The sequence below is a fragment of the Branchiostoma belcheri genome, unplaced genomic scaffold, assembly GCF_001625305.1.
Source record: "Branchiostoma belcheri isolate BF01 breed outbred unplaced genomic scaffold, Haploidv18h27 scaffold15, whole genome shotgun sequence".
Classification (NCBI taxonomy): domain Eukaryota; kingdom Metazoa; phylum Chordata; class Leptocardii; order Amphioxiformes; family Branchiostomatidae; genus Branchiostoma; species Branchiostoma belcheri.
In genome coordinates, this window is record NW_017802935.1 from 227,138 (window position 1) to 248,616 (window position 21,479).

The 21,479-nt window shown below is 43.8% G+C and overlaps 1 protein-coding gene and 1 long non-coding RNA gene across 3 annotated transcripts in view; both read right to left on the reverse strand.

Annotated features, from left to right (window-relative positions):
- The window catches only part of LOC109465361 (cholesterol 7-alpha-monooxygenase-like), a 10,963-nt gene extending 1,077 nt beyond the window's left edge, over positions 1 to 9,886 (reverse strand). Inside the window, exons 1-10 of one of the 2 annotated variants that reach the window (XM_019762572.1) lie at positions 9,422 to 9,886; positions 8,166 to 8,247; positions 7,563 to 7,678; positions 6,679 to 6,875; positions 5,743 to 5,981; positions 4,810 to 4,947; positions 4,405 to 4,494; positions 3,385 to 3,481; positions 2,218 to 2,396; positions 1,304 to 1,421 (exon numbers count right to left, since the gene is read on the reverse strand). In XM_019762572.1, coding sequence (XP_019618131.1) covers positions 1,304 to 1,421; positions 2,218 to 2,396; positions 3,385 to 3,481; positions 4,405 to 4,494; positions 4,810 to 4,947; positions 5,743 to 5,981; positions 6,679 to 6,875; positions 7,563 to 7,678; positions 8,166 to 8,247; positions 9,422 to 9,498 — 1,333 coding nt within the window. In that variant the 5' untranslated portion in view covers positions 9,499 to 9,886. Of the gene's footprint in view, positions 1 to 1,303; positions 1,422 to 2,217; positions 2,397 to 3,384; positions 3,482 to 4,404; positions 4,495 to 4,809; positions 4,948 to 5,742; positions 5,982 to 6,678; positions 6,876 to 7,562; positions 7,679 to 8,049; positions 8,248 to 9,421 lie in introns of both variants that reach the window. The other variant, XM_019762573.1, reaches the window with a different exon arrangement.
- A 4,645-nt stretch (positions 9,887 to 14,531) lies between these two features.
- On the reverse strand, positions 14,532 to 20,689 carry LOC109465386. Its single transcript, XR_002139950.1, has 4 exons — positions 20,592 to 20,689; positions 17,965 to 18,101; positions 17,082 to 17,145; positions 14,532 to 15,546 (listed from the first exon to the last, which is right to left on the reverse strand). It is a non-coding gene; the product is annotated as an uncharacterized LOC109465386 (long non-coding RNA).
- Between the last annotated feature and the right edge of the window lie 790 nt (positions 20,690 to 21,479).

The following is a 21,479-nucleotide window of genomic DNA, read 5'->3' on the forward strand; positions in this document are numbered from 1 at the left end:
ATGCCCGGCATTCCAATGCTGGAGCAGGAAAGCTTGAAATACCTACCAAAACACTTGAATACAGACATACTGTCAGAAATGCTTCTGTGCAGGTGTTAATCAAGTTAAATCCCAACAGCCAATCAGCAAGAAGTATAGAGGAAAGCTGCATGCCTATTGGTTGATGCCCTGCATTCCATTGTGATGACTCATGCCCAAACGTGGTAAACAAGGCACACTTACACAGTAATACATTTGCTATAACACAGCCAAAAAACTCAAATAAAACCATTCTAAAAGCCTGTATCACAATAATTTAAAAAACGCCTAGGGGTATTTGCCCACTGTACCTCCATACCAAATTTCAGGACCTTGGGCCCTAAAATGAAGAAGCTGAATCCATTTAAAAAATGGCAGGAGGAGAAGGAGGAGGAGAAGAAGAAGAAACATCAGAAAAAGCAATATGGTTTCACCACACCACTTCGTGGTGTGGTGAACCCATAAAAATAGTCTGAGGTACATCTACGGGCAGACAGTCACGCAGCTTACACTAGCAACATGTCGACTACAAGTAGACTGTTATAACAAGTCTACTGACGCCTTAAAGTAGAGACTGCGTGTATCTAGCAGCGGTAAGGCTGATGCCCAGAAGATAGACGATTAATGTCAAGACTGTGCATGATCTACAAAATGACTAATACACTGGTGGATGGAGGAACTACTAAGAACTTTATTCCTGTCCAGATAAGAACAAGAAAGAGCCACGCCTTTACGTAGCTTAACTGAAATATCAATGCAGGATTGCGGTTTACAACATCACAACTTTGAAATTTGTTTTTCTGGAACTTTTGTAGACTGAAACTCGTTGCCCCGAGTACAATAAGTGTGTGTGTGGGTGGGGGGGGGCGGGGGCATCATCACCAGATAGCTTGAAAAAACACTTGCAATTAGATGTGCAAAAGTTAAATCTGTATCTGTATAGCCGGTATAACCGCCTTTCGGCGTAACACACCAGCTTCGCAGGCACGCGGCGCGGCGGCAGCTGGCTATATTACACCGATCGACTTGTTACACCTAACCCTTGAACTTCTAGCTCTAGACTTTGTTGAAAGCTATCTATTGACAATGCCCCTACTGTACTTGGTGACAGTGAGTTCCACTCTGCAGTAGTTCTAGGAAAGAATGAATTCTTGAAACACCTCAATCCTTGGTTGATAACTCTGGTACTTGAAGGCATGGCTTATAAATCGGTTATACCAAGAAGCTTTGAAAGAAATTTTAAAAGCTCCTTGGTTCTACCGGCTACAACGTTACAGACACAGACCTGGGCATCGGGAAGTTCCTATGCCGAAAGGTACGAGGTAGTGACGGAGCTTCTTGCCGTTCTTGTAGAAGGTGGTCTTTTCCTTCCCGTTCTCAAGATAGCGGTCGTACTTGAAAGTCTGAGGATGACACAGGGTAGACAGTGTTGTAATATCTGCCACACATTGACATTTACACATCGGTAAGTTCAAATCTCAGAAATGAATATGGAAATTGATACTATCTAATATTTGATCCTACCTAACATTTTTATTTTATTAGGTACTTTAAGGCAGTGGATAATGAATAGTCCCACATTCTGCATAATTAGTGGGTTTTGTGATCTTAGTAGAAACGTAGTCTTTTGGTGGTCTTCTAAATGACGAAATGATGGAGAGATTGTTGTAACTGTCTGAAATAATCTGTTTCTTTCGGTCTCATAGTGAGGACACTGGCTAACAAAATGTTTATTATCTATTCCTGATGCCTAATCTCCACCTTAAAGCTTGTTCATAAAAAGATGACTTTTAGACTTCCGGGAAGTATGCAATCGTCGACTTCCTGAATTCCCCATGTCTTCTGGTCAGATTCTGAGACCTTTTACATCTTTTACATCATGTTTCGAAAAAAGAAGCCGAACCCAATAAGTTAGAACTAGAGTTAAACATTAGATTCCAATATTTAGGCTAGAGTAGTTACATGCTGTATAGTTACACATTGTCTGTTCTTTGTATGTCCACTTACATGTACTTGCAATTAGCCCACGGGCAAGAACTTGCAATAAACTTATCTTATCATTCTGCCTGTCAATCTCTCCCCCCACACCCACGTGCTGTCAACCTACTCCGTCCAGACAAACAGACAAACACACTATATTCAGCCAACCAAAAACAATATTTCTGTATCCGTGGGTATATTAAAAAAATGTCAACACACCTCCGGATCTTCGTACACTTCCGGGTCCATGTGAACGATCTGTGGGAACAGCGCCACCCTGTCCCCCTTGCGGATCTTGAAGGTACTGCCGGAGTTGAGGGCTATGGTGGTTTCCTCCAGCGCCTGGCGGAGGACGATGGACACACTGCTCACGCGCAGGGCTTCGTTCACTACACTTCCTAAAGAACGAAAGATGGAAAATTATGCTTTTAAAATTAGAGAGGTGACATTTGCAAAGCAAATGCATAATGTTTACCTTCGCATATGGTCTGCTCTGTTAATTCTTACTCAAACACATTCATATATATGGTGACAGGAGTTAAATCTCTCCTGCTATAAAATTGTAACACGATGTAATCCAACACCAGTTACCATGGTGATATACGTCTGGTTCAGGTCATTGACCTTTTGTGTTTGGAGAAGAGGAAACTGAGCAAAACAATATATTTTCCTTCGGTAAACATGATTATGTTGTTGTTTAACGACGTACACGTACATGTTTGCCATGCTGTCAGTGTTAGACATGTTTACTTGATATTCTCTTTCTTATTAAATGATTTTTTAGTTCGCAAGGTGGTCTTGTGTTTGCAAGGTTGTCGACTTAGAATATGAAAGTTCTGCGTTCGAATCCCCAGCAGGTCCCAATGCTGTGCCCGTATGGAAGGCACTTTGCATCTATTGCCTCACTCAACTCAGGTGAAAATGACTACCTTGCTTCGGTTAGGGACGTCCTCTCAGACAACAGGACGTAAAGCCAGAAGCTCCGTGTTTGAGGAGAGCCACACCTCCAGCACGTTAAAGAACGCACTAATCATCGACAATTTTGTACGACCGATATATGCACAACTGTCCAAAGAATACAGTTAGGTTACGATCGTGCGGCAATCGTGTGCTGATCGTACGACGGTTGTAAGATGATCGTACGACGGTCGTGCAAAGATCGTATGACGATCGTACAACGATAGTATGAAGGTAGTATGTCCATTGTACGACGATCGTATGAAGGTTGTATGTCCATCGTACGACGATCGTATGAAGGTTGTATGTCCATCGTACGACGATCGTATGAAGGTTGTATGTCCATCGTACGACGATTGTACGACGATCGATCAAAGATTGTATGACGATCGTACGAAGGTCTTGCGACGAATGTGACCGGACCCTTACCGAGACAAGCCATGTCGGCTAGCTGTTGCCTGGTGAAGTCGATTTTCTCCCCTCCATCCCGGAATCCAGACACGGTCTGCCCCGTCTCCTTCAACAGCTGAAAGTATCAACAAAATATAATATATAATTCAGCCAATCAGGATCGTCAGCAACAAACTTTACGTGCTAAAGCAGTGCTGTGTAACTTAATGTGGTCATCTCAGTGACTAGTATTGTATGAAGAACCGTGGCTGGGGCAAATCTATGTTCTTGGATACGGGAAGACTATCCAGAACCGTGCCTGATCCTCACTCTAACCCATTCAACTAGATAGGCACCGTTCTGGATACGATAGTAGTATAGTATCCAGGATGATAGTCATTCAGCACCAAGGAGAGGGTGCTGCGATACTAGTGCTTTGTTGCAATCTTCCCGGCCGTACAGGCAAGCCCGCCATCCTATCAATCTTAACTTCCAGGGACCTGAATAGTGGAAGGGCTGCTAGAAGCGTGATGTAGCCAGGCTAGGGGCTTGACCAGTGGAAGGGCTGCTAGAAGCGTGATGTAGCCAGGCTAGGGGCCTGACCAGTGGAAGGGCTGCTAGAAGCGTGATGTAGTCAGGCTAGGGGCCTGACCAGTGGAAGGGCTGCTAGAAGCGTGATGTAGTCAGGCTAGGGGCCTGACCAGTGGAAGGGCTGCTAGAAGCGTGATGTAGTCAGGCTAGGGGCCTGACCAGTGGAAGGGCTGCTAGAAGCGTGATGTAGCCAGGCTAGGGGCCTGACCAGTGGAAGGGCTGCTAGAAGCGTGATGTAGCCAGGCTAGGGACCTGACCAGTGGAAGGGCTGCTAGAAGCGTGATGTAGTCAGGCTAGGGACCTGACCAGTGGAAGGGCTGCTAGAAGCGTGATGTAGTCAGGCTAGGGGCCTGACCAGTGGAAGGGTTGCTAGAAGCGTGATGTAGTCAGGTTATGCATCTCACTAATACCTGTCAGATGAGTTAGAGACTAGGAAATATCTAAAAGTCAGAGGAAACAATTTCGTACCGTCTCCACCTCCTTCCTGACCGCTGCCATGGCGACGGGATCCTGCAGAAGGTGGAAGAGAGTCCAGAACGCCGTGGGCAGGGTGTTACTCTGTAGAACAAAACAGAAATGAGTGAATGTCGACTGCTTTATCTATTTTCAACAACAACACGATTTCTACTGTATTGAAATACGATAGCAGCCATGATACGGCTGAATTGAGGTCTGACTAGTACATAAAAGCAAAACCAGACACCGGGACTTACTTATATGAAGGAATATAACTGATTCTCCTTCCTTGTGGCCTGACGCAAATTTATCAACCTACTTTGTGCTGATGCCATACATACGCCCGTCTTTCCATTGAATTACCCAAAACAATACTTCCCGAAGGCAAAAAATAATAAAAAATAGAGGTATATTTACCAGAGAGGCCCACATAGTTGAGAAGTGCGCGCCTGCCAGCTCCCTGCCGCTCAGCCCGCCTCCACAGAACACCTCGTCACGCTGTTCTATCAGCTGCAGCACGTGTCGCTGGGACAGCTGGTCCTTGTGCATGAACGTCTGCAGAGGCAAACACACAGGGATTATCAGTTTGGAAACAAACAAAAACACATAAGGAAACAAACGTCTCTCTGGGACAGGTGGTCCTTGTAGCCTGGTTACCAAACCTATTATAGCTCCCGAGTCCTACATCCTCTCCGCAAATAGTCCTTGTGCATGAACGTCTAGAATGTAAACCCGTGAGAATCAACGGTTTTAAAATAAACAAACAAACAAACAAATAAACAAACAAGCAAGCGCATCTCTAGGCCACTCCTTCCCCACGTTTTCAGAAAAACGTAGCAGACGTGGCCTCCCAATAAAACGGACAAAAATCACGCACGGCGGGTTGTGACCGAGGCGTACTGTATGTAAAATGTAACGACTGCAAGTTTGACAATCGCGGAGTTTTTAACTCACCAGAAGGAAGTCCAGCTGACCCTTAGCTTTTCCCAGCATACACCACGGTATTCCGTACCCGGAAGTGAAAAAAAGTGTCTGCTGTTTATACTTCTGTTTCATAATTGCCAGAATTCCACTTTTCTGTGCCTGTGCCGGTGTATGTAAAATGTAACGACTGCAAGTTTGACAATCGATTGATGATTGTAAAGCGTTAAGCATGTGTAGGATAAAAATTGTGTAGAAGTCTAGTGGCGTAGATTCTCAATGTCATTTTATATGATTGTGAAGTCTGTGACTCTGTATTGTTTCGTCTTGTGTTCTTGGAATCCAGGAAGATTAGTCGCACAAAAATTTGTGCGACTAATGGATATCCTAATAAAGTATCAAGTATCAATCGCGGAGTTTTTAACTCACCAGAAGGAAGTCCAGCTGCCCCTTGGCCTTTCCCAGCATGCACCACGGTATTCCCGCCACGACCTGAGGGAACTTCCTGTCGTACTCCCAGAACGTCTCCATGGCGACCATGAACCGCGCGCGCTCCTGCTCCACCGGCTGCGTCTTGTGGCGCCCGAAGATGGTGAGGAAGGACGCCTCGGAGATGATCCGGCGGACGAAAGACCACAGGCCGTCTTTCTTCCAGGCTGTTTCAGGACCTGTGTGACAAGAAAACAGAAATCTTGCTCAGAAGTTATGCTGCAGTGCCAAAGAAAGCCGCCAGGGGGTCCAAAATCTAAAACTTTCCTTGATGGGTCAGAAGATGGTGAGGAAGGAGGCTTCCGAGATGATCCGCCGGACGAAAGACCACAGACCGTCTTTCTTCCAGCCGGTTTCCGGGCCTACGTGGCGACAAAATAAAAGTCATGAAAAAATCATGAGCCTAGAACGCAAATTTCTGCTGCAGTACCAAGGAAAGCCACCAGGGGGCCCAAAATTTAATAATTTTAATAGGTCAGAAGATGAGTAAGATGATCCGGCGGACGAACGACCACAGACCGTCCTGTTTCCATCCAGTTTCCCGGCCTAGAAAACAAGAAGAAAATCATGACCCTAGCACATTCAAAACCTGTTGAAGTTTTGCTGCAGTACCAAGGAAAGCCGCCAGGGAGTACAAAATCTGATAATTTTTTTATATGTCAGAAGATGGTGAGGAAGGACGCTTTGACCTTTCAACATCTGTCTGCCTGTCAATCTCCCTTTCCACCGATGTGCTGTCAACCTACCTTGTCAGGACAAATAGAGACACAGATCCACTGCTCACTACCTGTTTTATCCTGAAGTAGAAAAAAAACAACAGAAAGGAAATGGCACATATGAAGGTGAAGGTTCAAAGGCGAAGGTTCAAGGTCTTACCCATGTCAGCCAACATGGCCGTCTGCAGGTGTCCCATCATGCAGTTCGTGAGCGGGTCCAGGGCGCTGCCCTGTAGATGTACCGGGAAGTAGGCATCAGCCGTGTGCAATATATGCGCTCTTCCGGTCCGCTCGAAATGTGTGGTGCCGAAACCGCGCTCTACTATGTCCATCCCAACCGTTTTAAAGTCAAGAATTCTGCAAGAAAAACACAGAGGAATCTTCATTGATACAACAATAGTACAGGGAAGTACATGTGTACATGTGTGCAGCACGTGCGCTCGGCCCGTCCTCTCAAAATGTGTGGTGCCGAAACTGCACTCCACCATGTCCATCCCAACCGTTTTAAAGTCAAGAATCCTGAAAGAAAACACACACAGAGAAAGTTTAATTTATTGACATAACAAAAATACACGGAAGTAGGCATTCATCGGTGTGTGGTGGCAAAACCAAGAATCCCGAAAAAATAAACACAAAGAAATCTTCATCGACACAACAATAGTACAGGGAAGCTACTGCTATGCTAATTCTTACTTACATTCATACACATGTATATGATGGGACCAGCCCCTACAACTCTGTCCTGCAACTTGCTACATAATGTAACTTGCTACATAATCCAAACACCACAGGGTTTCTGCTACAGCACCAGTTACCATGGTCACAGACGTTTGGTTCAGGTCACTAACCTTTGGAGGAAGAGGAAGACGAAACAGCAAAAACTGTAGGTTTGAATAATTAACCCTGTTAAACGTCGATGAAGGTTAGACATCCAGGTAATACGATACGCCAAAAAACAGTTACTCAAGCAACTGGATTCCAGTTGCTTGAGTAACTGTTTTTTGGCGTAACCCTGTTAAAGTTTGTCGGGCGAACTGCACTTACTTGTGCTGCCGCATGACGTCGCTGTAGGAGTGCGGGTCTAGCACGAACGTGGTGAACTTGCCCGCGAGTTTGACCGTGAAGACGTCCCCGTACTTCTCCTGACGCGACCGGATGAACTTCAGACTGCTAACAAACTACTGCTGTGCTGATTCTTACTACTCTTACTCAAACACATTCATATATGGCATATATATGGTGGCCAGCCCCTTCAACTCTGTCCTGCAACTTGCTACATAATGTAATCCAAAATCACAGAGAGTCTGCTACGGCGCCATTCCCCACGGTGAAAGCTGCATATCATTGGATGAACCGATTATTACCATGCTGTTATTGGTTGAATACTAATGTTGTTCAAAAATTGGTCTTCATTCCCATATGAGGACCCACATCGGCAAATGAGGACCTGTATATACGCCTACTCATCTGTCGCAAGCGACAGGAGATTCCAAGACTAATGTTGTGATGTACAGTCAGGAGCTGCACTTACTTGTGCTGCCGCATGACGTCGCTGTAGGAGTGCGGGTCCAGCACGAAGGTGGTGAACTTGCCCGCGAGTTTGACCGTGAAGACGTCCCCGTACTTCTCCTGACGCGAGCGGATGAACTTGAGGCTGTCGGCGGCGAACTGCAGCGCCACGCCCAGATACGGCACCGGCCCGGCCTCAAGCGGCGGCTCGTCTGGGGATCTGTAGGCAACGGTAAAAAGACAGGCAATGAAAACATACATTGCCATGGCGACGGTGGTTGCTGTTAGGGTTATTGTTTGCATGGCACTGCATGATTTTGAGGAAGACTTGCTACCTGTTAAGTCTAGACAGATAAAGTGCACTGAGTGTATAGTGAACAAGCCCTGGGGTCACAGAAAGTAGGGCATCCGGGGCAGGGAGGCCTTCCCAAGGGTTTCCAGGAATGTGGGCATAGATGTGGGTCAGAGACATGCCTGTGGATATTCCATTCTTGTGGAAAAATGCCTGTACCAATCCTAGAATTCTTGCAGACTGCACACAATACTGTACCATTAGGCTCCTCCCTGAGACGTCGCCAAAAATCCGTCTGATGTTTTGATTTTTAATTATACAAACTTTATTGTACAACAAGTGTAAATGATGTTGCTACAGCTACTATTAGTATATTTTCCACCTTAGTTTTGTTGTGTCAAATATATTGCAGAAATGAGACATGTTGTTTTTTTGTTGAGTTTTAGTGTTGTTCCCCTGTCACGTTCACGCTCATTGCACAACAATAACAAAATCATATAAACTATAACTCTAGTATACGTTACACTAAGACTACAATATTTTACGTCATTTGTGGAATTTCTAGTATAGAGCGCCACGCCGAGCTAAGTACGGCACCGGGCCAGATTCAAGTGGAGGCTCGTCTTGGGATCTGTGGAAAAAAAGTTATTCGCACTCAAGAATGATAAGGCCACACTACTGAATTAATTTTATGGATGACATCCTCTGAAGACCCCTAAAGTAGTGCGCGCTGGCGAATGAAAATTTGGGAAGCAGACCTACCCATGTGGCTCTCTGGTGCAGAAGAATTTTTGACATTGAAATTATAGAAAGTACTTTCATTGGGACTTGTTTTAGTGTAGTTTACCATAGGCTTCTATGGGCAAAGGTAATTGTACTGTCTGCCCTAGATTCAACGATATCGGTCTTTCCGTGTGTCGTAGTTTTGAGCCGATGAAACGTATTGCACCCATTTCTTCTCAAACCTAAGACGAACATTGCAGTAAAAACATCGTAGGTACTTCCACGGGGCTTAATAACGAGGCTAGCGCTGTATCAATAGTTTTAAATCAATATTGTTTCTTCCGCTCAAGCCGTAACGATTTGCAAACAAACGACCTACCGTTTCCTGCTGACGGCCTGCACCAAGATGGCGACCAGCACCAACACCAGACACCCGGCAAGAAGTCCCGAAATCATCTTCGGTCTTCTTCTTCTTCTCTAAAGTGTTCCCGGACTAATAACTGACGATTAGACTGAAAGACAAGAAATGGTCAAACACATATAGCCCCTACCAGGCTTCGGGAGGCGGCTGGAAAGAGTAGAATTTGGCCAAATAGAGATATAACATGCCTGGGGAGTTGGTCCGCAAGAGAGCAAAGTATGCCGCACCAGAAAACTGTACTATAGCTAGCAGACCAACTCCTTTGGCATGTTATGTCAAATTCTATTCTTTCCAGTCGCTTTTGAAGCCTAGTAGAGGCTACAGCACACATACACAGAACAAAATTAGCTTACTGAAGAGCTTCCACTGTTCTTGCCAGAGAAGGCAGACTCTCAGTACTAGTACATCAAAAAGCAGTTACTCAAGCAACTGGATATGATTTTGGAATCCAAAATCATGATTTTGGAATCCAAAATCATATCCAGTTGCTTGAGTAACTGCTTTTTGGCGTATAGTATTACCTGGATGTCTAACCTTCATCGACGTAGCTCAGTACTAGTATTTACACTCATTTTACTAAGGAAATAATTACCAATCTGTCTTCAACATGTACATATATGAACAGTACTAGTGAACTGCGATACGACCGACAGACAACCAGACTTACGTCAAGCACCCGACGGACAGCGCTATTGTCTGCACCTGTTTTAGTGTTTACGGAGAAAATACTACTCGGTATCCCCCATTCACCGTGCATGTAGCGGCCTCGCTCTCTCAATGCCGTGTTTTTGTTGTTTTAACCCTCCCGGCTCTCAGCACTTCAAAGTACCACATGGGTTCTATCACGCGTTGTGACGTCAGGTCCAAGGTCTAAAGGGGGTCTGGAGGGTCTGCATGTCGTTTTCCGCGAGGTGTACATGTAGCTGTTTGTTGTATTTAGAACCGTGCTTATATCAATAGAGCCAAGGCACGGTTCTGGATAGTGTATGCGTAGCCAGAACCGTGCCTGGGGTAAATCTACTCTCCAAGCAGAGGTTGTGGGGGAATGATCGTTAGCTTTTTATACATGGCCGTTTTTTGTCACTAATCCCGTCGGTGGCCGCGGACCTTCTCTGGCTAATGGATACTGCCTGGCCAATTCGATACTGTCTTTTTGCCACCGAGAGGGATGTACTTGGAGATTAGGGTAAATCTACATTCTTGGATACGCGGAGACTATCCAGAACTTTGCCTGACCCAAACCCTAACCCATCCAACCATAGAACTAGATAGGGACGGTTCAAGATACAGTACTAGTTTTACAAGTTCAACGTTAATCGTAGTCGGCCTGCTCGCGTTATCGGCATATTATTCGCCAAGGGTATTTATATAGTTTAATTAGAAATAGATTCGGGATTGGTGCCGTTTTTTCTCTGTTAATTTATTTATATAATTCATTCATTTTCTTCTCTGTCAAGTATACACACGTTGTATACCGGTGTTTTGCTTTGTTTTCTTTTGTTTGGAATTAGCCTATGGGCATAGTCTTGTAGCAAAGATATTATAATTATTATTATTATCATTGAACTGGTCGCTCTGATTCCACGTTACTTGTTATCATCGTTAAATCGACAAATTCTTCGTATCAGAATAACTAGTGTCTTTAAATACGCGTCAGTTTAACGCAAAGCGTTGTCGGCATCCCCCCATGCAGACCCTCGGTTTACTTTACCCCAGAGTGGCTACACTGTTTCTCCATTCTCAAGCAAGTGGGATTCCTTTTAAATGTTTCTCTCCCCAACAGCCCGCATGGACGCTCCTACATAAACAGTCCATTGTTCCGTACGGTTTCACAACACCTTAATTGTGCTTCCCTCGCGCCTTAAGAGAGTGCCTTTTAGCAGTGCCGGGTTAGCCTCTACCAGGCTTCGGGAGGCGGCTGGAAAGAGTAGAAAGTGGCCAAATAGAAAGTTTAAATACCAGAGGAGTTGATCCGCTAGATAGCACATTTTGCCGGACCCAAAATGTACTCTCTATAGCTAGCGGACCAACTCCCCCGGCATATTATCTCTCTCTATTTGGCCGATTTCTACTCTTTCCAGCCGCCTCCCCAAGCCTGGTAAAGGTTAGAGTCGGGTCACTCGCTTGACCCGAAGTTCATTAGTGACTGTTTGTGGCAACAGTCGCTCCTTCTTAAAGTAAACCCTGGAAAGTACCATCAACCTGGTTTAAAGTGTAGTGCAAATTCTTGTCCCTGGACTAATTGCAAGTAACAGGAAAAGAACGAGCAAACAACGAAGCACAATACAATTTTATACAACACGTGGCGACGTCGATGAAGGTTAGACATCCAGGTAATACGATACGCCAAAAAGCAGTTACTCGAGCAACTGGATATGATTTTGAAAACGGTCAGACGTTTCAGCTAGTATCCACTAGCTTTCGTCAGTGTCTGAGAGACCAGAGGGGAAATGCAGGTTTATAAGCACTAACTATTGACATAGGACAGCAACTACTAGTACTACAGAATACCAGTGCAGCAGGTGCGGGAAGCTGTGTGCCTCAGCCTTTGGGCTGAGAAGTCACCAGAGGATCCACCCCACCTGACGGGCTGTGCACAGAAGTCATCATCGGAGACGATGGACAACCAACCATTGACTGATCTACGTAAGCACAATACAATTTCGTACAACACGTGGCTACTCTGAAAGCTGGCTCTACATCGTGACTCATGTTTCTCAGAGACAGCAGTGGATGATGAAAGATCCCACAATTAGCCAACCTGAGCTCGCCTTCTTGTGGGGTGTACGAACGAATGGCGCGCCATTTTCACCACTCAAATCTCCAGAATATTGTTCCTAAAGCTAAACTAATCTCCAAGCAGATCCCTTTCGGTGGCAAAAAGACAGTATGAAATTGGCCAGGCAGTATCCATTAGCCAGGGAAGGTCGCCGGCCACCGACGGGTGGGGGTAGCGACAAAAAAAACGGCCATGTATAAAAAGCTAACGATCATTCCCCCACAACCTCTGCTTGGAGAGTTTGCGATCGTACGAGAATCGTACCACGCATGTGACCGTCCCTGTGTTTACCGTAATGTTAGTTTTAACTACTAACATAAACATACCATAAGAGCAGCGCACGTTAAAAACCCCGCCCACAAATATTGTACAATGCACCTGGGACTTTTTTTCCATGAATATCGTAAAGGAACATCGTAGGTTTGCGAAGAAACGGGTTCAATTGTTTAATTTTCAAGCTAACCTACATCGTACCACGTATGCGGCCGGGCCCTCGTGTTATGTTATCTTTAACTACCAAAATAAACATACCGATAGAGCGGCACACGTCAACTGCACGGCACTTATACTCACCTACAATCGTAAGATCAGTTGTCTGTCGCCAGAGCTTCGTTTTCACAACAGTCTACTGCGTTCAGAAAATGGACAGCTCGTAAGTGATGCGACCGGGACCAGAGTAGGTTATCTCTTGGCTGGTATTGTTGGGTTAATGATCAATCGTTCAATATTTGTTCAAACTACCCTAGTACTACTGAAGACAACCCTGCACCAATGTCTATTGCAAGCACGGCAGGAACACAAACACTACAACACACGGACAGAGCCGACTGGACATACACATCACATCTCGGCACGGTTCTGGACGGTCTCCGCGTATCCAGGAGCACAGATATGCCCTTGTCATGGTTCTGGATACGCGTGGACAACTTACCTACAATCGTAAGATCATGAGTTGTCTGTCGCCAGAGTTTCTTCAAAAGTCGTTTCGTCAAATGACAACAGTCTGCGGCGCTCATAAAATGGGCGATGTGATCGTAAGTAGACATCAGTACTAGTAGGTTATCTGTTGACTGGCTATTGTTGGGTAAATGATTGACTATGTAATATTTGTTCAAACTACCCTTCGTCACAACATACGACTGATTAGCGTTTGGTCACGTGGGAGGGGGCAAGGCCGCTGTGGTTCTCAGTATCCGACCTTTGCTGAAACGTTTTAGACTTTGCTACTGTGATCCTCTACTATGTTAGAATTGGGCGGCGATTTAGGGGGGCCCGCAGAGCGTAATCGGCCGTTTAATTCTACGTAGAGCGTAGACGGACCGCTCTAATACTCGTATATTTAAACTACATAGCGTATTCGGCGTTTGAATTGTACGTAATGCGTTGTAGCCACTTTGAATTTATCGTAAAGCGTAATCGAGGGGTTTCCGAATTCAGCGTAGAGCGTTGTCGGGACCCCCCCCCCTTTGCAGGCCCTCATTTAGTCCAGCGGCATAGCTAAAAAATTGTGTGCACTTTTGTCTAAAAGCACCAAATTTGGCACACATGTAGCTAAATATATTCTAATTATAAGCAATTTAGATATGGAGGCATTTCCATTTCTACCCAGCATATCTTGGATCTTGTTTAGTACCTAGCCTCCACCTGGCCTTTTTAAGGGGTTATGGATCGCAAAATTCGGTAAAATTAGGGCCAGTCAAAAACAATTGGCCAGGAGAGTGAGTCCTCGGGTAACATTTTCCCTAACTGCGGAAAGAAATGAACTACTCTATGGTTAGCCTATACCGCTCCTTAGGTTGCTGGAAAAATAGATATACATGTAGGTCAAATATACTAATTGGCATACCAGAGGAGTTAGTCGGCCTGAAGGACGGCAGCGAATTGGACCCTCTAGCCTTCTAACAGAGCTGGCATGGCAGTCAGTCTACTTGACCTATTTTGTCCAGCTACCTTAGGAATATCCTGGTAGAGGCTAGAAATCTCCCCTGGCAAATATTGACTTCCTAAACGGCCAGCGTACTGTTACTGTCAGGTGGAGACTAGGCGCACCCATGGGGAGACAGACAACCATAACTTACGTGACCCTCACCACGTAGGCAGTTCCTCTCTTACGACAAAGTTTCGCTGACAGTTTGTAATGTATGGGTTAGCTTAGCTGCAAGTTTCTCCAACAAACCAGGAAGACTGATGGAAGCTAAACAACGGGTCTAACTGGTTTTGTTATGTTCGAGCCACATTGTCTTGATACGTACGTAGCAGCGTGCATTCAAGTCACAGGTAAACAAGGAATAGGGGGAAAGAGATCCAACACTTTTATTATCCACAGAATTGGATACCTTTTACAAAATGAACATAAGGAACAAACCTTCCGCGGTTCTTGCAGTAGCCTTCACCCCTCCCCTGGCCTCAAGAGCGTTTTCATAGTGATGCAACACAGAAGCGACGCCTGGTGATCTAATGTTGTACTGCACGTTTTGGGTCCGTTTTGCATCACCGCATGCGCGATCTCTACATTTCTACATATGTTCTTTTATTTCGGTCCTGCATTATCTGACGTATGAACTGACACCACTCACAGAAATAACATTGATGTACACACACTCAAACGTACATATACAAGCACGCACAAACACACAGTTACAAGTTACTAACGTTATATTCGTACATGTATGCATCGTCCTCACTCTAAACTACAACTGTAGCTTGTCACCTCTGTAGCATTTCATCAACATATGTTTACAGAATATATTCCTGAGGGCGTGTCATTTAGACCACTCTCATTTTGACGTAATTCAAATAATCTAAGTTTGTACAAACTGGATGTATGTTCTGAGCCACATACACACTCATAGTTGCACATAATGACATCCTAAGAATTTTGGGCGCCTAAAAGTCCTGGACATTTGGACATGTGTTGATGTCCGTCTCTGTCGGAGTGCTAATTGTTAACAACATCTTGAAACAAACTTGATACGTAAAATCGTCATTTTAAACCATCCACGGATTCCTGAGATTGTACCTTGTCGCTTGCTATACACTAGTATGTCGCATTTCGTTGTCGATTTTTGCAGACACAACAGAATGTAAAACAAATAAAATATCACCGAACAAACGTAACGTCGTCGATCAGTCTAACTATTCATAGAACAGATTCCTGAGAGTACATATCAACAGTCACGCCGGGATAGCTGTGACGTGTCAGGATGGGGCCACGTCCGGGATGACGTCATGAGATCTGCTGTGACGTGTCGTCAGAAGTGGTGACGTGTCATGATCCCCGCTGCACTTTCGTTTCTCACTGTGGCTGGAAGGTTAATAACAAATGTGTTGACGTTATTCTTAATGACCATGAAATTGACCTGTCCTAGCGCTTTGTGTCAATAATACTTCTCCAGTAGTCGAGGTATCGTGTTCATAAACAAATAAAGAAAAATTACATTCATATTTGCATAATTTTAATATCATTATGTTAAGCATCACTTCAGCTACCTACATGCAAAAAATCACGACGATCCATCAATCGGTTCTTGAGTTATCCGCCTTTAAACATTTTTCAACTAATGCCCCTGCAGTTCCAGAGCAAGCCGCTAGGGGGCCCAAACTCACGTCACTTGTTCCCCAGCACAAGTCACAAGAGCTACCTGCCATCCAAATTTCGTCACCTAGCATGTCTAGAACGAACGCCTACGAAAACGTAACCTGCTTTGCGAAGGTAATAAATGCTCGACGTGGGCGTCATTCAAAAGTTGTATGACGGCACAGGCCATTGCACTGAGCACAGCAAAACATTGAGACCACTGCAAACCAAGGCTGTCTTCAGCTATAATTTTTTGCCCGTCCTGTCCCGTTTCTTTTAAACGTTAAATGATTATATATATATATTTCATCCTTTTTGTCCTAACTGAATTTGCATCATATAAATTTTTCGTTGTTAAATCTGCCATTTTAATTTTTTTCTTCATTATCTTGAAATTGTGATTTTTTTGACGGACAAGGTGAAATTTTTGGACAGTTCCTGGAGACAGCCAATATTTCCAACACTACAAAAACATAAACTGCAAAACACACAACATCGACTGGACATATACGGCACTACTCGGCACGGTTCTGGATAGACCACCAGACTCTTTTGCAGGCTGATTAAATAGTAGAAGTCGGCCTAAAAAGAACGTAGCTGGTCAGGGGAGTTGCAGGCAAATTGGACCCTCTATGGCCGACCAATTCCCCTGGCCAGCTACGTTCTTTTTAGGCCGAGTTCTACTGGTGTAGTCAACCTGCAAAAGAGTTTGGTGAGGACTAGTTCTGGATAGTCTCCGCGTATCCGGGAGGGTACAATTTCCCCAGTCACGGTTCTGGATACGCGTGGACTACTCAGAACAGTGCCTGGACATGTTTCTGGATAAAACACGGTTCTGGATACGCTTGGACTATCCAGAATAGTGCCTGAACATGGTTCTGGATAAAACACGGTTCTGGATACGCGTGGACTATCCAGAATAGTGCCTGAACATGGTTCTGGATAAAACACGGTTCTAGATACGCGTGGACTATCCAGAATAGTGCCTGAACATGGTTCTGGATAAAACACGGTTTTGGATACACGTGGACTATCCAGAATAGTGCCTGAACATGGTTCTGGATAAAACACGGTTCTGGATACGCGTGGACTATCCAGAATAGTGCCTGAACATGGTTCTGGATAAAACACGGTTCTGGATACGCGTGGACTATCCAGAATAGTGCCTGAACATGGTTCTGGATAAAACACGGTTCTGAATACAGCACAACAAACACACGACAAAACATTTCACACACACACTGCCCTGCCCACTGCCTTACGCTGGTATGTTTCTCGCTGTATCTACTTCTCAGCTTTGTCTTCGTCCCTGTTCACGGATCTACCCTAGTGTGGTTTAAGGGGAAAGGGAGGGAGGGATTGGATTAATAGTAAGGAATCGTTAGTAAAGCTCGTTAATCAAAATATAAAGGGGGTAAATATTCAACATTATAAAAGCACATTCGCATCCCATATTACATAGAGTCGGATAGATTCACACCAGCACCAGTGTATAGTGTTTCAATTCATATGAGTATGCATATAGCACATCATCATCATCTTGTCTTTCGTGAGAGTTTCACTGATGTTCATGACATATAGTACATTGCATTCCAGACTATCAGATATCAATGTTTTACATCTGAGCGTTCAGCCCTTTCGGCTTGGGTATGCAATAAAATTCATCAGTGTTAAAAGGTATGAAAGGATTGGCCATGGGGGAGGGGTTAGTTGGTAAGGCCACAGCAAGTAAATTCAATGGATGACATTCTCCGCAGACTCCAAATCTAATGCGAGCGGGCGAAAAAAAAACAAGGTTCTTACATTTTGAAATTTTGACTAAATTATGTACAAATGGTTTTGATTCAGTAGGAACAGTACATATACACAGCCAGCATCACATATCACTGCATCAAAGTAAGAAACAAGACATTAAATCAGAGCTTTTTCTTGTCTCCTCTCTTTATAGTTATCTGCCATCCACCTTTCGACATGGCAACAGACATCTTTGCCCATTTTGGCATGTTGACCACTGTCAGAAGGCAACGAAATGTCTTGTTTTTTTTTCTCCAAAATCAGGCGCGCGGTGATGTCATCCATAAAAATTAATTGCTGTGGCCTAAAGGAGCGAAATGAAACCCAGGGATAACAGATGCTGTTTCTCACCCCGTGGATCATCATCCGTGTGACCTCTACCCGGGCCTGGATGTCCTTCAGCTTCTTCTCCTGCTCCTTGACGGAGGTCCAGACCCTCTTCAGGGTGTGGATCTGTCGCTTGGCAACCATCATGGCGATGGCGTTACCTGGAGAGGGGGGGGGGGGGCGGCAGAGTAACAACCCAACGTTATTGTACAACCCTAACTTAAATATTAATATTATTTTATTTTATTCGTGCCCGAGGGCTAATTGCAGGAACAGAAGAAACATATGGTATATAAAATAAAAAATAAAAAAAAACCAGACAATTAGACATAGAACTACTGATAACTACTAAGAAACTACTAGTAAAACTACTGGGTTTGACGTCTTTTTTGAAGACAGAGGAAGAGAAAGGATCACACTTTTTCTATAATTTGTGGGTTTTCGGATGTTAAGAGGAGAGTAGTTTTTTTCATTTGTATATGTGTGAAAGTTTGGGTAGAATTTGGAGGTTGCAGTCAGATAATAAACTTGATTCGCACAGCAATTGTACAAGGCACACAGTATGGTATTACCGGTACATGTACATAACTAGACATTTTTCGTTGGTCGTCGTACGATTTTGATGTTGTAGAATTTTTCAAGCAGGCTGTGAGAGCATTGCGTCTGTAAATTAAAAGATAGGAATATAACGTATGAATTTGCGCGTGTGTGTGACACCACGTTGGGGTTATCAACAGGCTATTAATAATGCATGGCAGTTAGCGGCTGGTGACGTACGTCAACAGTAGGGAGGAAGAGAGGCGGGGTGTTTGTTTGGACAGTCGCTTCACCTGCCAATCATCATATTGAGTCATTGCTCCGTCTGATGTCGCACACGTAGAGGATCAATTCTCGTGTGTTTGAAATCTTCATTCAAAATTCCACTTAGCTGCCTTATTGTGTCTTAGACAGTCTAGATTATTCGAGCCTTTATGCACTTGACACTATAATATCATCGCTTGTCAGTTGTCGTTTGAGTTGAAATATGGAGCACATATTGGACCCCCGCTGAGGACCATTTGAAGTATCTGAGCACTCTAAAATTGGGTGCCATATAATACCCAGCTGTCTTGGTACGGAAAAGTCTTCTTAGTGACTTCAACTTCAGACTGTTGAACAGTCCCTTCTTTAGAAACTTGCTCCCCCCCTCCCGTGGGCAGACAAGTAACAGGCACACAAGACATTGTAACGATCTAGACACAATCAGAACTAGAACTGAAAGATTTAGAAACAGTAGCATACCTTACCTTGTAAGACTACTGAACAAATACAACAATCTGTCATGACACGGTATATGCTATTGTAAATACTTTTAAAAATTTTGCTGTTTTTAACCGCTTGACTATGATCGCCACCTATTGTAAATACTTTTAATAATTGCTGTTTTTAACTGTCTTTAATAATTGCTTTTAATGTTTGTGCCAACCGTTTTTAACAATTTGTAATGCGGCAGATCAATTCAGGGCCCTGCGGGGACCCTGCTACTCTGTACAGCATAGTATGAAAGAAATAAACCAGTATTATTATTATAGACGCCAGCGCACTAAACCATCACCGAAAAAGCTTTAACCCACGATAATGTCTCACGGAACTAAATAATAAATCTTAGATCCTCGTCGGCGGTTGATTTCTTCAAAAACCCACCAACTTTATTCCTAAAAAAAAACTTTCCGTATACGTGCACGCTACCAACCGTCACACATTACTAATAGCCTGTTAGGAAGACTGGAGCAAATTCATACGTTACATTCCTGCCTTTTGATTCATAGCCGCAATTTGTTCAAGAAGCCACCAGATATTATTCAAGTCGCAAAACAAAACCTTTATGGCACTGCGGAGTTTAAGCCCCACGACGGGCTATTTGGTTTACATTTGAAATAATTTAATTCAATGCCGGCTGATTGTTATAATACCAGGAGGAAAATAATCCACAAAACGTTACGTTAACGTTTAGCTTGGAATTGTTACATTTTAACAGGATGTCCTTTGGAAAGACATTGTATTGCCAAAGTATTGCCAAACGTGGCACACTTTGGAATTTTCATACAGAAAACTCTCTTGAGTGCTGTGGAGGTTTTAGGCCGAGTTGGGCAGTAGAAAACGTCAAAGGGAAAGGTATCAAAGACACTGTGCACTGTGATGTGCATGCACGCCCACAGTGCGCCGATATCTATCGGAATCCATTAATTAAAAGAAAGCAAATATTTTCTTGTACAATTCTAACATCTATTTCAAAATCGATTTCCGTGAAGTGAACAGTGATATTTCTGCGCTGAACTTTTTTCTGTTTTTGAAAAGAAACATAATTATATAATTCTGCGGAGAATGTTGAGATTTTTTGGGTGTTAAAGTATGGCTTTTAGGTTCAAGTCTGCCCTCAAAACACCGCCTTTTGAGAAAAAGACAATCCCCACAATAGTAAATGTAGTACCTTATAGTTGATCAGACAGTTCATGTATGTGCTGTAAATTCATTACTTCACTTTACGGGCATGATTTTGCAAATAAAAGACATAATAATTTCAACGTTTTGGTACCATCATGCGGGTAATAAAAGCCAAACATTATTAATTGTCAAATTCACAGTTATGGAAAAAAATCAATATAACTTACCTTCCCTTCGCAAAACCATGATGTCTTATATCAGAAGAGCGAGCGCGACAAGAGAAAATTCTCTTCCGTGTTGTTGGGATGAGCGAGTCAGAATGATATGCCAAATTTTCTGTGCGCCTCCTTTCTTTTATAAGAAGTATTTTTGGTGAGTGAAACATGAGTGGTGTTGGTATGCTCCTGCATGATTCAGACCAGATTTCTGCAAGGCTAGCAGGTCTGGGAGGATGTTAATTTTTTCAGCTGTTTTTGAACAAACATAAAATGGAAATCTACTGAACATGTTTGTCCCCTGGGACTGTCACGTGGTCTTATCCTAGGGCGCGGTCACATTCATAATTGTACTATTTTAATGCCAAAGGATTTTCACACAAGCTGTGATAGAACCAACCGCCGACAATGATCTACGATAAACCTTTTTTTGTTTTGCAACAAGACAGCTGAAATTTGCAAAGCACTTTATGACTATCCCAATAGTGCCCCCAGTGAGATGAGAATGGAAAGGGACAAACGTAACATTCTGTTATCATATAGAGACCCTCAAATTCGAAGCCCAAGCTTGAGAGTACGCAATTAAGGTAAATTAAGGTCAATGACCCTGGTGACTACTGAAGACCATTTCTGACGTTCTGTTCAAGTCTCATAGATGTAACTGATGGAAAAGTCATCAAGACATTAATGATGTAAAAAGGACTATGGTATGGTCTAGATCAGTGAAAAAGTGAAAGGCAAAAGACTAACACTCTGGTTCCATAGAAAAACTCAACCCGACGCTCAGTCCACACAAAGTATCCACATGAGGTCAATGACCTTCGTGATAACGTAGGTCCATGCAACAGTCTTCAATAAAGTCTTGTCTGTTGAGTCTTAATTGAATAAAATGTGTTTTGT